Below are 18,024 nucleotides of genomic sequence, written 5' to 3'. Positions count from 1 at the left end.
CCTGCCCTCGGACTGCTTCTTTGCTGGGTCTGCTTTACTTCCACTGAACTAAAGGCTCTGTTATCAGCTACGGTCAGTGTTGCTGGCAGCTTTCCCGGACAATACCCCCAATTCTGTCTTCCATGTCATTGATAAAGATGTTGAATAACACTGGGCCCAGGACAGACCCCACTGGACACCCCACTGGTCACTTCTCTCCAAGATGAAAAGGTGCCATTGTTGAGCACCCTTTGGCTTCGGCCGGTCAAGCAGTTACAAATCCATGTAACAGTTACTTTGTCTATCCCACATTTTACGTCACTGTAGTAGATACAAGCCTTAAGTCCCAAATAGAGTTCACCTCAGAGCCACGCACTCCACTCCCATGGTCTTTCTCTGCTGGGCTCTGCGATGCTGCCAAAACCTACAACTGCATAAAGTGCTAAAGAAATACTCAAGAGTCCCCAACTGCTATTTACAGAACTTTACTACTAAGTACAGTATATACAGCAATGACAACGAACCAGCCATTACTCAACAACAACCTCTACTCAGTAACCCACACTCTCTAGTGGGTTATGTTCACTATTTATGCACACTTTCCAAGGCATGATTTTTGCTGCTTCAGAGACTAGGACCTGGAGCAATGGATGCAAGCTACAGAAAAAGAGATTCTAGCTCAACATTAGGAGGAACTTCTTGAGAGTAAGGGCTGTTTGACAGTGGAACACACCCCTTCCTCAGAGTGTAGTGGAGTCTCCTTCCTTGGAGGTGTTTAAGCAGAAGTTGAATGGCCATCTGTCGGGGATGCTTTGATTGCGAGGTCTTGCATGGCAGAATTGGGTTGGATTGGATGGCCCTTGGGATCTCTTCCAACTCTATGATTCTATGATCTCCCCTCACAGGTGCTTGCAGTTGTCCCTTGTGTCAGCCTGTTCAGGCATCCTGGGCATGTCCTCCAAGGGGTGTGATGGTGACACTTCTCCATGTTTGCAACCTTTCCTGACGTTGCATCATCCAGCTTTTTCCTCAGCTGCCATATTTCTGTCCTGTGTAATTCCTAATACAATGGTGTACATTCATGCATACATACACTGACAGTTCAGCAATATCCAAGTCCAGTAAACAGCATCCAGAGTCCACAAACACAGTCCAGGTCAGAATTCTGGAACGCAATGAAGAGCCAGGTAGGTCGAATAATCTCTGACAATTTCCAGAAGACAGGGCTGGGAATGTATAGAACTGCAGCTCAATGCAGCTGCTGCTTTATTTATTGCTGCTTCCTATAAATTGATGGAGATCTCCTCAAGCCCTTCCTTTGTTGTCTCCACTCAGAAAAGGTAGGTAGGAATAAGTTGTCTTCCATACCTGAATATTTAGGACTCTCTGCCAGAGCTGGTCCTACGCTCTGCTCTGTCTCTGAGATGTGTGGCTCCTCCTGCTCTGGTTCAGCACCAGGTCCCAGCCAGTCCATGTCTTCTGTCTCTGAATCAGAGTCCATCTCCATGTTCTGGAGGTGTCTACCTTCCAGTGTGAAGTGTACTGCTGCACCTCACTGCAGGGTAGACTGGGACTCTTGGAGACTGAGGATCCTGGTCCATCTGCCCAGAGGTGGCAAGGAGGCCAGACAGGACACCAAATGGCATCAGGCTCCCTTCATGACTTGAGAACAAGGTGGGTAAACTGGAGTACCTGGGACACAGTCAGTCCCTTTGGGTGCCCCAGTCCACCAGCAAGTAGGCAAGCAGAATGGGGCCTTTCTCTTCCATAGTGGCCTAATCTACTCCTGAGGAACCTTGAATCCTTGAGAAGGTAGAAGGCACCAGGCAGACAGGAAGACTGCACTGTAGATGGATGGACACAAGGGCTGCCCTGAATCTGCAGGATGACAAGAGGACTTGGAGGACCATAGGTCCAAGTCAACTTGAAGGCAACAAGAAGATGCACCATCGCCTCTCTCTCCCCTCCAGTCTGCTTCTTGGGCAGATTCTGTGAACTTCCAATGTCTGCACTCTTCTGCCAAGACAAAAGGCCATCCTAATGTATTGCAAAAGAGGACATTTGAGGAAGGGGAAACGTAGGTCTCTGCATATTAACTATCCAAACCTCGGAAGCCTTTTAATAGTGAGGTGGGACTCATGTGACCTTCCAGGAGTTGTTGGACTGCAGCCCCTAGCAGCCCCAGCCAGCACAGACAACAGTGGGGCTTGCTAAGAGTTGAAGTCCAGCAACAGCTGGAGGGGGCCACAGGAGTCCCACACTTGCTTTAATGCAGTACCTTTGCATTCTCCAAAGATTTTATGACTCACCCTGAGAGTCTTCCCTTTTCATTTTTAGGTGGGAGTTTCCAGCCCAGGGAACTAGTGGCATACAACTCCTGACTCTGAATGGTCTTCTTCTGTTTTCTGACTAGTCCGAAATGGAAGAGGGGTCCCCACACTCTTGCTAGGGCAAAAGACTGACCCACGCACCGGTCAAGCAAATGCCTTCTCTTCCAGCCAAGACAAAAGGGCCCAGGTTGCAGCTGGAGGTTTTTTAAGTAAAGCCAGAGTGACCAAGCCTCCTCCTTTTCCCAGACATGTCCTACACTTAAACCTTCTGTCCTGGGATCTGGGAGGAACTCCAAAATGTACTCCCTTCTGAGGATGCTAAAGAAACCCACCTTTTTCTTCAGGCTCAAGCAAGTGGTATTTGGTGGCTGGGAGAGATCCAGAGAAGGAAATGAATGATAGGTTTTAATATTGGATTCAGAATGGAAGGAACTGAAGGGAAGTGGTGTCTAGTGAGTGGGAGAGGTCCAGAGCGGGAGAAGGAGGGGACAGGGAGGGAGAGAAGATTTTAACACTGGATAATGCCAACGAGGCATTTTACCAAAGGAGTTGATCACATGAAGGAGATTGGGAGATTATCCCATGAATAACCCAGAAAAATCATAATTATGTGAAATGATTTCACACAACATTGCACAAAACCTGCCATTAAAATGGTCACAAAGAAGCATTTGTCCACATCTTTTTATTTTTGAGATGTTGGTGACAATGCATTTACAATATCACTTTATTTGTGCAATTGCGTGCAATAATCATTTGCGCAATTACTCACCATTTCTGCTTTATTTGCGGGATGCTTCAAATGTGCTTGAATCTCTCTTTAATGTTGAAATCAGTGATAAACTCCAAAGATAGGTTCAGCAGAAAATACGACTTATATAATAAAATACACTCTTATGTACTAGAGCTGTAAATAAACCATATCAAATGGATTTCTGTTTATATTAGTGTTTGTGGGGGGTTTTTGGATTTTATTTGGTCATGTCCTACATTTTTCTGGAGCGTCCTACATTTTGGTGCTTTGTCCTCCTTTGCGGTGGGGACATCTGGTTGCCCTGAGCATGGCTGATGTGGTGCAGGGAGAGGGGTCTGCAACCCATTGTGGAGAGCCATGGAGGAGAAGGCAGGCAGGTCCAAGGAGGGGAAACCCAACCATTCCAGCAAGGAAGGGGTGTCTGCAAAATGGAGGAGGCCAGCCACCCCAGAGGGTCCATTATAGCAGCAGCAGTGGTAGAAGAAGGAGGAGGAGGAACAGTCCAGCTGATGAGCCAAAGGGGAAGGAGGCACTTGGACCACGTCTCCAGAGCCAAACCTGGGAGCAAGAGAAGGCATCCTCCTGGAACAAGGAAGTGGGAAGGGGAATCCCTGCAGCAACTGAAACTCTGGAGGAGTATCCTAGGAGGAGTATCACCAGAATTGGTGGAGTATCACCAGGTTGCGACACAGGGCTGTGCAGCTCCCACACAGATGCAGAGCACATGCCTTTGGGAGGGTGGTTTCAGGAGAGCAAGAAAGTCATTGAATGCAAGGAGGGGTGGAGGAACCCTCTCCGCAAGCCCAACCGCATGTCATCCTTCCTGGGACAGAGTCAAAAGTGGAGGAGTTCTCCCCGTTCTCTCTAAGGAAGAAGTTGCACTACAGAGCCAAGTGTGGAGCTGGATCTCGGATGGTGGAAAAGAGGGCAAAAGCATGCCCCGTCTGCATTCACAACTGAGGGCTGGGTTGGCTAGGCTGAACCTGAGAAAAGGAGGAAAGAGACACAGGTTAGGTTGCTTTTATTGTAGCCGTCCAAACAAAGAGCTTTAGACAGAGGATGGAAAGGCAGTGGGCACGATGTCCTCCTCTTGTCCAGCAGCTCTGTTGTTCACACTCTTGAGATGGCCAGCCGAGACGGACGGCTTTAAAGTAGCAGCAAAGCCCAGGAAACGCAGCCCAGCAATGGTTCAGCTGTGGCTTGTGCCCAAACAGGTCCAGGCAGGTCAAATAAACTATGCCATATCTTAAATATTTCTGCCTCCCTGCAGGAACCCTGGCAGACTAAGAGGCAACCGATGAAGGCTTTACAAGAAAGGAGGGAGAAAGGGAGAGATGATAGATTGCTTGTTGTGTGCCTTCAGATTGTTTCTAACTTACAATGACTCTAAGGTGACCTTATCCAGGGTTTTTGGCAAGATTTGTTCAGAGGCTGTTTGCCATTGCCTTCCTCTGAGGCAGAGACAGTGTGACTCTCCCAAGGTGGGGTTCTATGGCTGAGCGGCGATTAGGGACTTTGGTCTTCCAGAGTCCTAGTCCAACACTCCAGACCACTCTGGCTCAGAGGTTGATTTTGGCCAGATGTATTCATAGTAAATAGTTGCCATTGCCTTGCCCTGAGGCTGAGAGAGTGTGCCTTGCCCAAGGTGGGTTTCCACAGCTGAAGGGGGATTTGAACCCTGGTCTCTCAGAGTCCTAGCCCTACTCTCAAAACCTTATCACACAGAAGGAAAGAGGAGGTTTGGCTGGATGGGAGAGCCTTTCTATATGCCTATATGCCTCATGATGCCCTAGTTCTTCAGTTCTATTCTATGGGAGATGGTTGTAAAAGCAAGTGTTTTTCTAGGTGGGGAAAATCCTTTTGACAAAATACATTTTTAAAACCATCTTGAAGTGGCAGAATTTTCCTGTTATAATAAAAAGCTATAGAAAGATGGAGTCACTTTGGTTAAAAGAAAAAGCTTTTAAAATGAGGCTTGAAAACTAGGAAACTGGAGCAAAGTAATAATAAGTGCATCTTGACCTGAAGGGAAGTTGGCAGCAGCGAAATAGGCACAACATACACAATTCAAGGTAAGGAGACATTTGTTGATGTTCAAAAGGAAGGTAACTGAAAGCTACTGAATTCCTGGGGGAGGATTAAAGAGTGGAAACTACCATTTTAATGTAATTTTAATGTATGCATATATCTCTGTCTTGATTGTAAGAATTCTGTATGTTTAAATTGTAATTAGCCAATGAGATGTGATGAAGGAGCTTCTTTGTGTAACTGATTATAAAATTAGGCCATCTTGTTTTGTTCGGGGCCTCACTTTTGGAACTTTGAAATCCACTGAGGACATTGTTCTTTCTTTGTGGGTTTTAAAAAATACTGTATATTCTCATGTATAAGTCTAGAAATTTTAGTCAAAAATGAACCCCCAAAATCTAGGTCGACTTATCCATAAATACTATACTTTAACTCTGATTAAGAATGGAACCATCTTATTACAAAAGGCAAGAGGGCAATCTGTCCTGGAAGCACTGACCTCCCTCTACTCTCTCTTCCATCCAGCCTTGTAAGCCAAAACAGTTATGCCTGCCATAATGTTGTGGGTTCTTCAGCATTGTTTTCCTTTGCTTCATTGTTTAGATTCTTTTTTGTGTGTCCCTAAGTTTTACCCTCAACTTATCCATGGGTCATATCAAAATCCATAATTTTGCCCTTAAAACTTGCCCTCGACTTATACATGAGGTCGACTTATAGTCGAGTTTATACGGTAAACTTTGGAATTTCCACCCTTCTGGGTCCTCTGCCAAATTCCTGGTTTCGTCAACGGACCTGTGGCTTTGTGAGAGAAGGCCCAGGTTCCTAGGGTTCCCATGGTTTTTATTATTAAATTGAGAGTTATCTATAACAATCTCTCATAGGAAGAGAACTACGATGTCATGCAGAAAGACCCATAGAAAGGCGCTACTATCCAGATGCATTTCTGCTTTCTTTCCTCATGCAATAAGCTCCTCAGTCTCTCATATATGACAGATAGATGGACAAACAGAGAGAGAGGGGCAGCTGCAGGAGGTTTCAGCCAGCCATGGATGCGGTGGGACACAGTCATCATTCTGGCAAGTTAGAAACCAAGCAACCTTTCTGCAATGGCACCTTACCTGAGACCCCCCCTCCCTTTTTTTCATTCCTGTCACACACTCCAGGGGTAATGGTTTATTTCATTCACCAGTGATGAAGGGACTCACCAAGGAACCCGCAGGTTTTGAAGCATTCAGCTTCTGTCTCAAAGTTGTTCTTGTTCCCGCCACAGCCGCCATAGACGAAGTTCTCGCATTTCTGGGTGGAGGCATTGTAGAAGAAGCGGGAGAACATGGCCTTGCAGTTTCCGCAAACAGAAGGCAGCTGGCAAAAGTCTGTGGCAAGCAAACAGAGGATTGGGGTTAGGGGTGCAGTCCCAGTTAGGGTTACAGTTAGGGTTAGGGTTAAGCGCAGTTAGGGTTAAGGTTAGGTTAGGGTTGGGGTGCAGTACCAGTTAGGGTTAGGGTTAAGCGCAGTTAGGGTTAAGGTTAGGTTAGGGTTGGGGTGCAGTCCCAGTTAGGGTTACAGTTAGGGTTAGGGTTAAGGTGGGTTGTGGCAGGCAACTCTGGGAATTTTAGGGGTCTACAGTGCCACTGTCCCACCATTTGATAGTATGTTTTTTTGCCTGAAATGCCTGTCAAAGTCTCACAGGAGGCCATTTTGTCACATTCCTCTCTCTCTCTGCTCCATTTCAAGCCCAGGAGAGTCCCTTTTTTCCACCAGAAAGGGACATAGAATTTCACTTACAGGTGACTTCTTTGGGAGGAAAAAGGCATTCTCAGACATAGACCAGACTCTGAGTGCCCCTACACTGTAGAAATAATGCCGTTTGACACCCTTTTAAGTGCTGTGGCACCATCCTAAGGAACCCTGGGATTTGTAGCTTTACAAAGTGTTTATCCTTCTTGGCCAAAGAGTGCTATGCCACACCAAATTACAAATCCAAGGATTCTATATAATGGAGCTAAGGCACTTAAAGGGGTGTCAAACTACATTGTTTCCATACTGTCAATGCAACCCAAGTGCGGCCAAAGCATGGTTAGACTGCTCCCATACCATTCAGAGAGCATTTGGGACCAAATATCCTTTGCCAAAAAAATGTTTTCCTAAAATATTAGGGCCTTGAGGACCAGAAAAGCAAAATTGGGGCTCACATAAACCCCATGGGCCACACTTTCCTCACACTTATGTTAGGGTTAGTAAGAGAGAGAACATATGAACTGCATTTGCATTGCAGAATTAATGAAGTTTGGCACCGCTTGATATTTAAAGCAGTGGTTCCATCCTATGGGATCCTGGGCTTTGTAGTTTGTTGTAGTAACAGAGCTCAATGACAGAGACAGCTCAGTCTCTCAGAAAACTACAAATCCCAGGACTCCATAGCATTGGGCCATGGCACTGTCAAACTGCATTCATTCTGCAATGCAGATGCAGAGGTCAGACAGTTAGTCTTAGAGGAGGAATATGCAAAGGCTACAGCTAGCATTCCTTCATGTTGCAATAATCAAAGAGGTATCTAGACCTATTAGTCTGTTCCAGAGAAACAACAAAACATCTTATGTCACATTTACGACAGGCAGATGGAGCTTTCAGGAAGTGGATGGTAATCTATGAAACCACACGCTGAAATAAATCCAGTCGCATTAGAGTTGCTGCAAGTCTCTTCCTTGTTTTGCTTTCCCCATGGATTTTGTTGACAAGCAGGTGAGGGAGGGCAATCCTTCGCACAACTGGACAGACCAGATCTGGAGAGCCACAGCCAACTTGTGGGTGGCATCATCCCATTCTCTGTTTACGCTCAGACATGCGCTTGTTTTGGGATGGGAGTGTCACCCCTCACACGCCTAGGAAAACCCACACAACAATCTCACATATGAAAAATATCCAAGATGTCATAGAGTTGGAAAGGACTGCAAGAGACAGCTTAGTTCAACCCTCTCCTGCCATTGCAAGAACCCACTGCTAAATCACCTCCGAGAAGCTGGCATTTTCAAAAGAAGGGGAGTCCAAACCTTCTAAGTCAGTCATTTCTATCACTGAACAGCTCCTGCAGTAAAGAAGTTCTTCCTAATGTTTAGGTGGGTTCTTGTTATTTGAATTCGCTGGTTCAGGTTGTGGAGCAGCAGAAAAAAAGGTTATTCACACTATTCCAAACATGTATTCCTTCTTATCATAGAATCATAGAGTTGGAAGAGACCCCAAGGGCCATACAGTCCAAGCCTTGCCATGCAGGAACTCTCCATCAAAGCATCCCTGACAGATGGTCATCCAGCCTCTGCTTAAAGTCCTCCAAGGAAAGAGACTCCACCACACTCTGAGGACAGCCCTTACTGTCAGGAAGTTCTTCCTAATGTTGAGCTGGAATCTCTTTCCCTGGAGCTTGCATCCATTGTTCAGGGTCCTGATCTCTGGAGCAGCAGAAAACAAGCTTGCTCCATCCTCAACATGGCATCCCTTCAAATATTTAAAGAGGGCTATCATATCACCTCTTATCCATCTCTCTTCCAGGCAAAACATACCCAAAAGGACGCTGAAAAACTGGAGCCATGTATCCAAAGGAGGGCAACTAAAATGGTGAAGAGTCTGGAAACCATGTCCTATGAGGAAATACTCAGAGAGCTGGGGATGTTTAGCCTGGAAAAGAAATGGTTAAGAGGTGATAGGCGACCCCTGTTTAAGTGTTTGAAGAGATGTCACATTGAGAGAGCAAGCTTATTTTCTTCTGCTCCAGAGACTAAAACACGGAACAGTGGATGGAAACTGCAGGAAAGGAGATCCCAGCTCAACATTAGGAGGAACTTCCTGAGAGTAAGAGCTGTTTGATAGTGGAACACACTCCTTCCTCTGAGGTTTTGGTGTAGTCTCTCTCTTTGGAGGTCTTTAAACAGAGGCTGGATGGCCATCTGTCAATGGGGATGGTTTGTGAGTTCCTGCATGGCAGAAAGGGGCTGGACTGGATCAGGGCCCTTCTTGGGGTCTCTTCCCACTGTAGGATTCTATGATTCTATGACACATCAACTGCAGTTGTTCCAAATATGCCACTGAGAGCAAAACCCACCATGTGAACATATGAAGAAAATGCATAAACACACATTTTGTAAGGCAGGTCTCTTCCCTTTGCTGGGCCCTGAGATCTGGCACCCAGCAGCGGCTGGCAAAAGGCATGCTAGGGCTGGGATGTGGCATCCCCTGGGGCTTTGTGGAAGGTCGGGATTATCACCCAAGAGCCTTGCATCACCTGGAGGGGAGCAAACTTTCGATGCCAACATCAGCCCAGCCCAGCTCTCGTGACACAGCCACAGGTAGGGTTCACACCCAGCGCGAAACACCGCGGTGCAAAGAAAGTGTGGGATGAGCCATAGGGAAGAGTGTAGGGACCTGGGCAGCATCCTCCTCCCCACCAGCAGCTTTTACTCAGCAGCCCTTGCTGCTGCTACTGGAATAATTATGGTAACAAGAACTTAAGCTAAGAGCAACCCAGTAGAGTTGACGACGGCTTGGAGGGAAGATCTTTCAGACTTCACAACTGGAGCACATTGACACCATTTCAGGCCCTATGGCTTCATCCTGTGGGATTGTCTTGGACTTCTCTGCCGGAAAGATATAGTGCCTCACCAAATCCCAGGAGTCCATAGGATGCAGCCATGGCAGATGAGTGGAACCAGTAGGCCAAATAAGATGTCCTCTTCCCATCCTTTTGGTGGGGAGTCCAGACGATGCAAGGCCCAAGTCTAGTGCAAACAGTCCTGATGATGTGAAGTTAAAGCTTTCACAGCCAGCATCCATAGTTTTCTGTGGGTTTTTAAGGCTGTGTGGCTGCACTGATCCACTGATGGTTTTATGCACGGATTCAAGCATCTACAGCTTGCACATATTTTTAATGTACAGTCTCCCCTCCGATCTTGTGGATCTGGGATCAGCGTCCCTTGAATATCTGCAGAGAGGCGACCTCCACTATTTCCAATGGCACATGCACACCCAGGTTGTGCGCCCCATTCAGGCCTATGAGGCTTGAATGTGTGCGAACCTCCATTTTCGCAGGGGATCCAGAATGGCTCCCCTGCAAAGATGGAGGGCCAACTGTATATACATTCCAAAAAGCAAACCTTGATTTTGCCATTTTATAAAAGGGATGCATCCATGATAGCCCTGTTTAAATATTTGAAGGGATGTCATATTGAGGAGGGAACAAGCTTGTTTTCTGCTGCTTCAGAGAATAGGACACAGAGCAATGGATGCAAGCTGCAGGAAAAGAGATTCCACCTGAACATTAGGAGGAACTTCTTGACAGTAAGGGACAGTGGAACACACTCCTTCCTTGGAGATTTTGGTGGAGTCTCCTTCCTTGGAGGTCTTTAAACAGAGGCTGGGTGGCCATCTGTCAATGAGGATGCTTTGATTGAGAGTTCCTTCATGGCAGAAGAAGGGGGTTGGACTGGATGGCCCTTGTGGTCTCTTTCAACTCAACAATTTCGAAATGCCCTTGTATTTAATGGGGCTTGAGCATCCACTGATTTTGCTATTCAAGGGAAGAGGTTCCTGGAACCAAAGCCCAGCAGACCCCAAGAGCCCACTGTAAGTGCAATAAATAAATAAACAGACTACAAATCCCAGGATTCCACAAGATGGAGCCAAACTGCTATAATTATTCAGTGTGGATATGCTCTAAGATGCTTCCACCCGACCACACATGGAGCATAGAGCAAACACAACCACCACCTTGGCGCTAGCAGTGAATGGACCAAAGTGTGGGACCGAGAGCCATCAACGTGACGCCTACAATCCGCCTTCTAGAGGTATGCTTACACTTACATAACGTTGTATATTTTCCAGCATCGTCATTGCAACTGTCACACTCACTGGTGTTACACACATTGCCAAATATCCACACTGCCAAAAACGAAAACCTGCAGTACTAGCCAAAACCCTGTTGGGACTTAGTCATGTGCAAGTTCCCTGAGAGAAGCAACTTGTCTGAGGGAAGACATCTGCCTTCAGTTCTGGTTTGTAGAAGCAGAGTTGCACATGCAGTGCTTTTGTGTATGTGTGTGAATTGTGCATGCTTTATGCTCCTTGCACCCAGCTGTGTGTTGATGCACACTGTACAGTGGTTTGTGCAAGTTTGCAATTCACCAATAAAACCATGATGGGCAATTGTTGTATAACTCTGGACATGTAAAATTACTCTCTGTTTCCTCAGTGTAGAATCTGAGCTATTGTGCATCCTTTTTGTACATTCTGTGCATCCGTCTATGAAAGCTGATGCTACAAGACCCCTATGCATTTTGTATCCTTGACAGAGTGCGAAAAGGTTACTTTATATACAGACTAATTGAATCATAAGAATTGTAGGGTCAGAAGGGACCCTAAAGGTCATCTAGTCCCTCTGTCTTCTGCTTTTGCAGCCCAGAGAGGTAGCCACCCAAACTCTGCTTAAAAGCCTCAGATGAGAAAGAGCCCCAAACTGTCGGTTCCAACACCAGACAGTTCTTACCATGAGAAATTTCTTCCTAATATTTACTTTGTATCTCCTGTTTAAAAAATGCAAATGAAGGAGAACTGACCCCAGATATCTGCCCATCCCTTTTGCACTACAGCTCCCAGCATCCCCCATGGGAGAAAAAGAAACTGGTCAAATCTGTGGTATTTGAGTTTTTTGCAGGACAGGAAAAGGTGGGTTTCCTCCCCCAGAGATGCACCAGATGCAAAAGAAGACATTTCCTTCACCTTGCTCTCTGTCTCTTCAAGTACAAAAGCAATGCATGATGCACATCTCTGTTTCTACAGACCTTGCTTATTAACCTCTGTCTTCAGGATCAGAGAAGGTTAAAGGAGTGACAGTGAATAACAGTCGATTATCTTAGAGCACGCGGAGCGTATCTCATTGACATTCAAAGCCCCCCATGGACTGGCCCCTCCTTACTTATCAGACCTTCTTTCTCCTCTCTTTCCCACTCAGGCCCTCCGTTCTGGTAGCCAAGGTCTGCTGTCCCAGCCCAGGATTTCCTCTGCCCCATCCCGGATTCGCCCCTTTTCACTTGCTGCCCCTCACTCCTGGAACCTTCTTCCCCCACGAGACGCAAGAGCCATCACTTCTTTAACCAGCTTCAAAACGGAGTTGAAAACCATCCTGTTCAGAGAAGCCTTCCCAGGCATTGCATAATTGTCGCTTACTATTTGATGTTCTTGTGGTGCCTGTTTATTGAACCATTTCCTGTATTGCTATGTACTGTATATGCATTATCCTACTTGTGAGTATGTATTTTCCCTGGATAATGATTAACCTTCCATTTTGAAGCCAAGCCCTCCCTTCAGTCCATCTGCCTTGGTCCAGGCCTTGGAGGTAGAGAGGAACTGCTGGACCTCTTACCCTTTCCCTCCACCACTCCCTTCTCCTTCTGTGTCATGTCTTTTTAGATTGGAAGCCCGAGGGCAGGGAACCGTCTAACTAAAAAGATTGTATGTACAGCGCTGTGTAAATTTACAGCGCTTCATAAATAAAGGTTTATAATAATAAATAATAATGTTTGCATATTGAGGATCAAAGAATCACAGAATCATAGAGTGGGAAGAGACCACGGGGGCCATCCAGTCCATCAATGGCTGATGCTAGGATGGAGCAAGCTTGTTTTCTGCTGTTCCAAAGAATAGGATGCAGAGCAATTGGTGAAAGCTCCAGGAAAAGAGATGCCAGCTACACTTTAGGAAGAACTTCCTGAGAGTAAGAGCTTTCAACCGTGGAATAGCCTGCCCTGGAGAGTGGGGGGGGGGGTCTCCTTCTTTGGAGGTTTGGATGGCTGGATGCCCATGTGTCCTGGGTGAATCATAGGATAATAGAGTTGGAAGAGAGATCCCCAAGGGCCATCCAGTCCACCCCCTTCTGCCATGCAGGAACTCTCACTCAAAGCATCCCCAACAGGTGGCCATCCAGCCTCTGCTTAAAGACCTTTCACAGGGGAGGAATGTATCTGCATCCCCAAAGAAAAGAAAGTGAGGCCAATTTGAATGCACACAATTACGTACTCTCTCATCATACACAAAGAGGAAAATAGCATCCATCCAAAGGAGAAAGCAGTCCCAATATGAATGAATTCATCACATGAGGACATCCCGATCGCAGGAGGGGAAATCACAGCAAAAGATCTTGGGAATCTGTCTCTAACGTTTCCTCTCAGAGCATTAAACTGAGCATTCGTGTTGTTGCTGTGTGCCTTCGGGTCGTTCCAGGCTTGTGCCAGACCCTGTCATGGGCTTCTACGGGCAAGATTGCTTCCGAGGGGTTGCCTTCACTTTTCCCTGCTTTGCTCTTTCCTCCAAAACAGAGGGAGCAGCCAGGGAGTGCAAGAGGGGAAATCGGAATGGCAGCTGTAGTCTGATTCTTAGGAAGGGAATCCAGGGCTGATCTAGAGATGCATTCCATACCTGGCAAACTTGAATTGACTGCAAATTTGGAGCGGAACAGGCTTTATAAATTCAATGTTTTCCTGAATGTACCTATTCCTGGGATGCCTTGTGATTGCGTTCAGATTGCCTTTGCATTGAACTCGGCATTGATATTCTCCTGCAAAATAATGTTAAACTCCATGGATGACCCCAGACTGAGGTTAGTTTACCCTTCCAATTTTCAGCGTGTGAAAAAGTCCCAAGGGAGTGTGTTCCACTGTCAAACAGCTCTTACTCTCAGGAAGTTCCTCCTAATGTTTAGGTGGAATCTCTTTTCCTGGAGCTTGCATCCATTGCTCCATTGGGTCCTGTTCTCTGGAACAGCAGAAAACAAGCTTGCTCCCTCCTCAATATGGCACCCCTTCAAGTATTTAAACAGGGTTATCATCATATCTCCTCTTAACCTCCTGTTCTCCAGGCTAAACATCACCAGCTCCCCAAGTGCTTTGATTGAGAGTTCCTGCATGGCAGAAGGGGGTTGGACTGGATGGCCCTTTGGCCTCTTCAACCCTATGCTTCTATGATTCTTGACACTGAGAATGGAGCAATTGCCCAGAGAAGTGATGGGGTCTCCTTCTCCGGAGGTCTTCAAGCAGAGGCTAAATGGCCACCTATCACAGGGGTTGTTTGGATTGTTGCATGGCAGTGGGTTGCACTGGATGGGGTCTCTTCCAAATCTATCATTCTATGGATCTTTGATTCTATGATCTTGAAAGGAAGATAGAGGGATAGGTGGCATCCAATGGTCTGAAAGGCACCCCACGAACTGAAGGTGCAGCAGCACAGGTGGCAAAGACTGTGGGACCCACCTGGCAACCCACCGCCACACTCACCAAAAATGGCCTCCTGGCAGGCATAGCCGCAGTCTCCTGGGCAGCACTTCTGGGTTCCTGGGCACTGGGAGTCGTTGGCACAAGTGGAGCAAGTCCCATTCTTCAGGCAGGCGCTGCAGTCCTTCTCATCAAAGACATCTCCCAAGGGTGGCACATTGTAGCAGTAGCCGGCCTTGGCTGCAAAAGAGAATGCAGTTACAATAATGGACAGTTAGGATGCATAACACAAAAGGCTGACCCTCATGAAGGAGCGATTAGCAAGTTGGTGTTCAGCCTCAGTACTAAAAGGAAGTATTTCTGTTAACTCTCAGGACAAGAGGCTACTGTCAGGACAGAACAAGGAGAAACAGAATGGTTCCCAGTTGGCAAAAGGGTCAGACAAGGCTCCATCTTATCACTTCACCTGTTCAACCTATATGCAGAACATATTATAAGAAAAGCAGGCTTGGACACAGAAGAAGGAGGAGTGAAAATAGGAGGAAGGAATATCAATAATCTAAGATGTGCAGATAACACCATAATACTAGCAGAAAACTTCACAGACCTGGAACAACTACTAAGGAAGATCAAGGAAGAAAGTGCAAAGGCAGACTTAATGTTGGACATAAAGAAAACAAAAAGAACAACCAGTGAAGACCTTCACAAGTTCAACCTCGACAATAAGCAAATAGAAATAGTAAAAGTATTCCCATATCTGTGATCAGACACTGATAGAAATGGGGACTGCAGCCAGGAAATCAGAAGATTCAGAATGGGAAGAGCGGCTATGAAAGAACTGCAAAAGATCCTAAAATGCAAAGATATACAACTGAGCACAAAAGTCAGAGTCATACAAGCCATCGTATTCCCTATTTCCATGGATGGATGTGAGAGCTGGAAACCTAAGAAAGAACATAGGAGGAAAACCCATTCCTTTGAGATGAAGTGGGGCTGGAGAAGAGGGCTGAGGGTCCCATGGATAGCAGCCAAAAGGACAAACCAAGGGGTCCTGGAGCAGATCAAGCAAGAAATATCCCTAGAAGCCAAGATGACAAGACTTAGACTGTCGTACTTTGGACACATCATGAGAAGGCATGAACAGGGATGTAGCCAGGATTTTGGGAGGGGGGGGTCCAGAGTAAGTGCTACCATTATAATGGGGCTTGGTCTGGACCCCAAGAACCCCCCCCCCCTTGGCTACGTCCCTGGCATGAATCATTGGGAAAGACAGTAATGTTAGGAAAGGTGGAGGGAAGTAGGAAGAGAGGAAGGACACATGTTGGTAGGATTGACTTTATTATGAATATGAGTTTGCAGGATCTGGGCAAAGCAATAGAGGACAAGGGGGCCTGGAGATGTCTCATCCACAGGGTTGCCATGGATCGAGATCGACATATACACCCACATACACACACACACACACACACACACACACACAGTGGGCCCTTGATTCCAAGACCCCTTGTAGATACCAAAACCTGCTCAAGTCCCATTAAATACAACAGCACAGTAAGATGGTGTCCCTTATACAAAATGGCAAAATCAAGGTTTGCTTTTTGGAATTTATATATTATTAAAACATTTGCAAGCCATGGGTGCTTAAATCCATGGATAAAAAAGAATCTGTGGACCTGGAGGGCTGACTTTCATATGCCACAATGATGTGAGCATACTTGTTTTCTCCCTTGCGGTGGAGAAACTTCAGGAACTCTTCATCCTTGCATGCCTGAGATTTGCACCCCGGGTGCCATCTCCTCAGGTGGGTCTCACCTGCCCCTCCATCCCTCCATCCCTCCCTTCCATGGGACTCACCTTCTCGTCCTGCGCTAGGGGCCAAAGAGACCATCTGGGGCCCAAGGATGGTCAGCAAGAGGGCCAGGATTTGGGCCAGTGTCTTCATGGTGCCGTCTCTCTGAGCCCTACAGTCTGAGCGTGGCTGCATTTAAAGAGCCTGGCAGGTGGGGCTGGCCCACAAGGGATGCGCTGGGACTTGCCACACCACAGGGCTCTCTCACAACTAGCAGCCACAACAGTGCACTGCACATTCCCCTCTAATCCGGCCCAGCCAGACGGGTTCCCAAAATATTGGGGAGGTGTAGCTGGGTGACTCCCAGGCGTGGGGAGACCAGTCAGACTGGAGCCGGGTTGTGGGTGCCTCTCATTCCTCTGGCGTCAGAGCAGGCAGAGATGGGGATGGCTGGGAGGACTGGGGATACAACTGGGAGTGGGCTCTGTGTTCAAGTCCTACCCTTCCCACAGCCCTGGCTGCAGAGGCCTTAAGGTATCCACAGGAGAAGGCTGACAACCACAGAAACCACACTCCTCAGTGCCACTCCTTGCAGTTTCATTTCCCTTGGGATTGGTGAGCACCAGTTTCTCTGCACCACGCACCACACCTTCTGTGGTCCATTGGTCCAGTTGGTCAAGCACTGGCTCCAAGGAGGGCAGGAAAACCCACTGTAGCCAAAAGTCAGGACTTGGTTGGCATAGGATCCTACATTCCACAGGTGGAATCCAGAACAGGTGATATGATAGCTTTCAGAGAGTGGGTTTTTCTAGCAAAGAAATGCAAGGAAAGGACCATTGGCAACATACAAGTGGATGCGTGCCCTACGTACCACAACTCACAAAATTATATCCAGGACAGCTTGGAGATTCTGGAGCTGTACCCAAAACATGCACATACCCCATGCATGCACACATCCGCACATGCACACAATGCTCCAAAGGCCATCCACAGCAGCTGACCATTGAACCAAATCCATTTATAAAAGCAGTCCTGGAATGATAAACCCCTCAGTAGTTTTTTGCCCTTAGGATGTCTGTTGCTGCTGCAGATAAAGAGAGACAGGCAACTGGGAAGTTAGGGGCCACATTAGATACCCCCAGAGACCTTGAAGAGCTGCAACCCTCCAGTAAATATAAGATAAACATTGACACAAAATCCCCCCCCCCAAAAAAAAATGTCCCTAGATTGTATGAGGGCATTTTATCATGTTTCTAATTCCTCCTTTTTAACAAGTGGAAGTGATAACAAGTCATTTCCTTTTTCTTTTTTAGCTCCCATTTTTAAGAACCAAAGCATGGTGAAAATGTCGCATGAGGGGCACTTGGGAGCAATCCCTGGGACTTCGGGGGTACAAAAATCCCCAAAGGCAGCATAATTAGCTCTGATACAAAGAATCCTAAACAGGAAATCCTAAAATGGGAAATTAAGACTTTACCATTGTACTTCAAAGGAAAAACAGGGGGACACTTTACCCTCCCAAATCCATCCACAGAGAGCAAATACAGCCCTTAACGTAATCGGTGTGGATCTCCCATTAGATTTAGAGTTCAGTTGATTGATTGATTTGCTACATATCCAAAGTAGATAAGTTTATTGAGTGAAAACTGAACCTTGGTAGATACATGACTTCTACAGGAACAATACATTTATATCCATCATTCTGGTATTTTGTTCTAAATAAGAAAAGAAAAGAAATTTGCATTGCATTGGACCTTGAGAAAGGATGTTTGCAATTGGTTGAGATGATACTCAGCCCTTCTGGTTTATCTTCAGACAATCCTGTGAGGTAGGATAGCTGAGAGGAAGAGACTGACCAATGCGATTCAGGCTGCTCAATGAAGTATGGTGTCG

General features: G+C 46.6%; 1 protein-coding gene across 1 annotated transcript; it reads right to left on the bottom strand.

The window, feature by feature from the left end:
• Positions 1-3,100: 3,100 nt before the first annotated feature.
• Positions 3,101-16,284, bottom strand: LOC121928080 (eppin-like). The gene is made up of 4 exons (XM_042462326.1): positions 16,197-16,284; positions 14,406-14,582; positions 6,297-6,464; positions 3,101-4,046 (listed from the first exon to the last, which is right to left on the bottom strand). The coding sequence occupies exons 1-4, from the start codon at positions 16,282-16,284 to the stop codon at positions 4,036-4,038; spliced, it is 444 nt and encodes a 147-aa protein (XP_042318260.1). The 3' UTR covers positions 3,101-4,035.
• Between the last annotated feature and the right edge of the window lie 1,740 nt (positions 16,285-18,024).

This window comes from Sceloporus undulatus, chromosome 4 (assembly GCF_019175285.1).
Source record: "Sceloporus undulatus isolate JIND9_A2432 ecotype Alabama chromosome 4, SceUnd_v1.1, whole genome shotgun sequence".
Classification (NCBI taxonomy): Eukaryota; Metazoa; Chordata; class Lepidosauria; order Squamata; family Phrynosomatidae; genus Sceloporus; species Sceloporus undulatus.
Note: the sequence above shows the minus strand (reverse complement) of the source record. Positions and strands in the feature narration are given on the sequence as shown.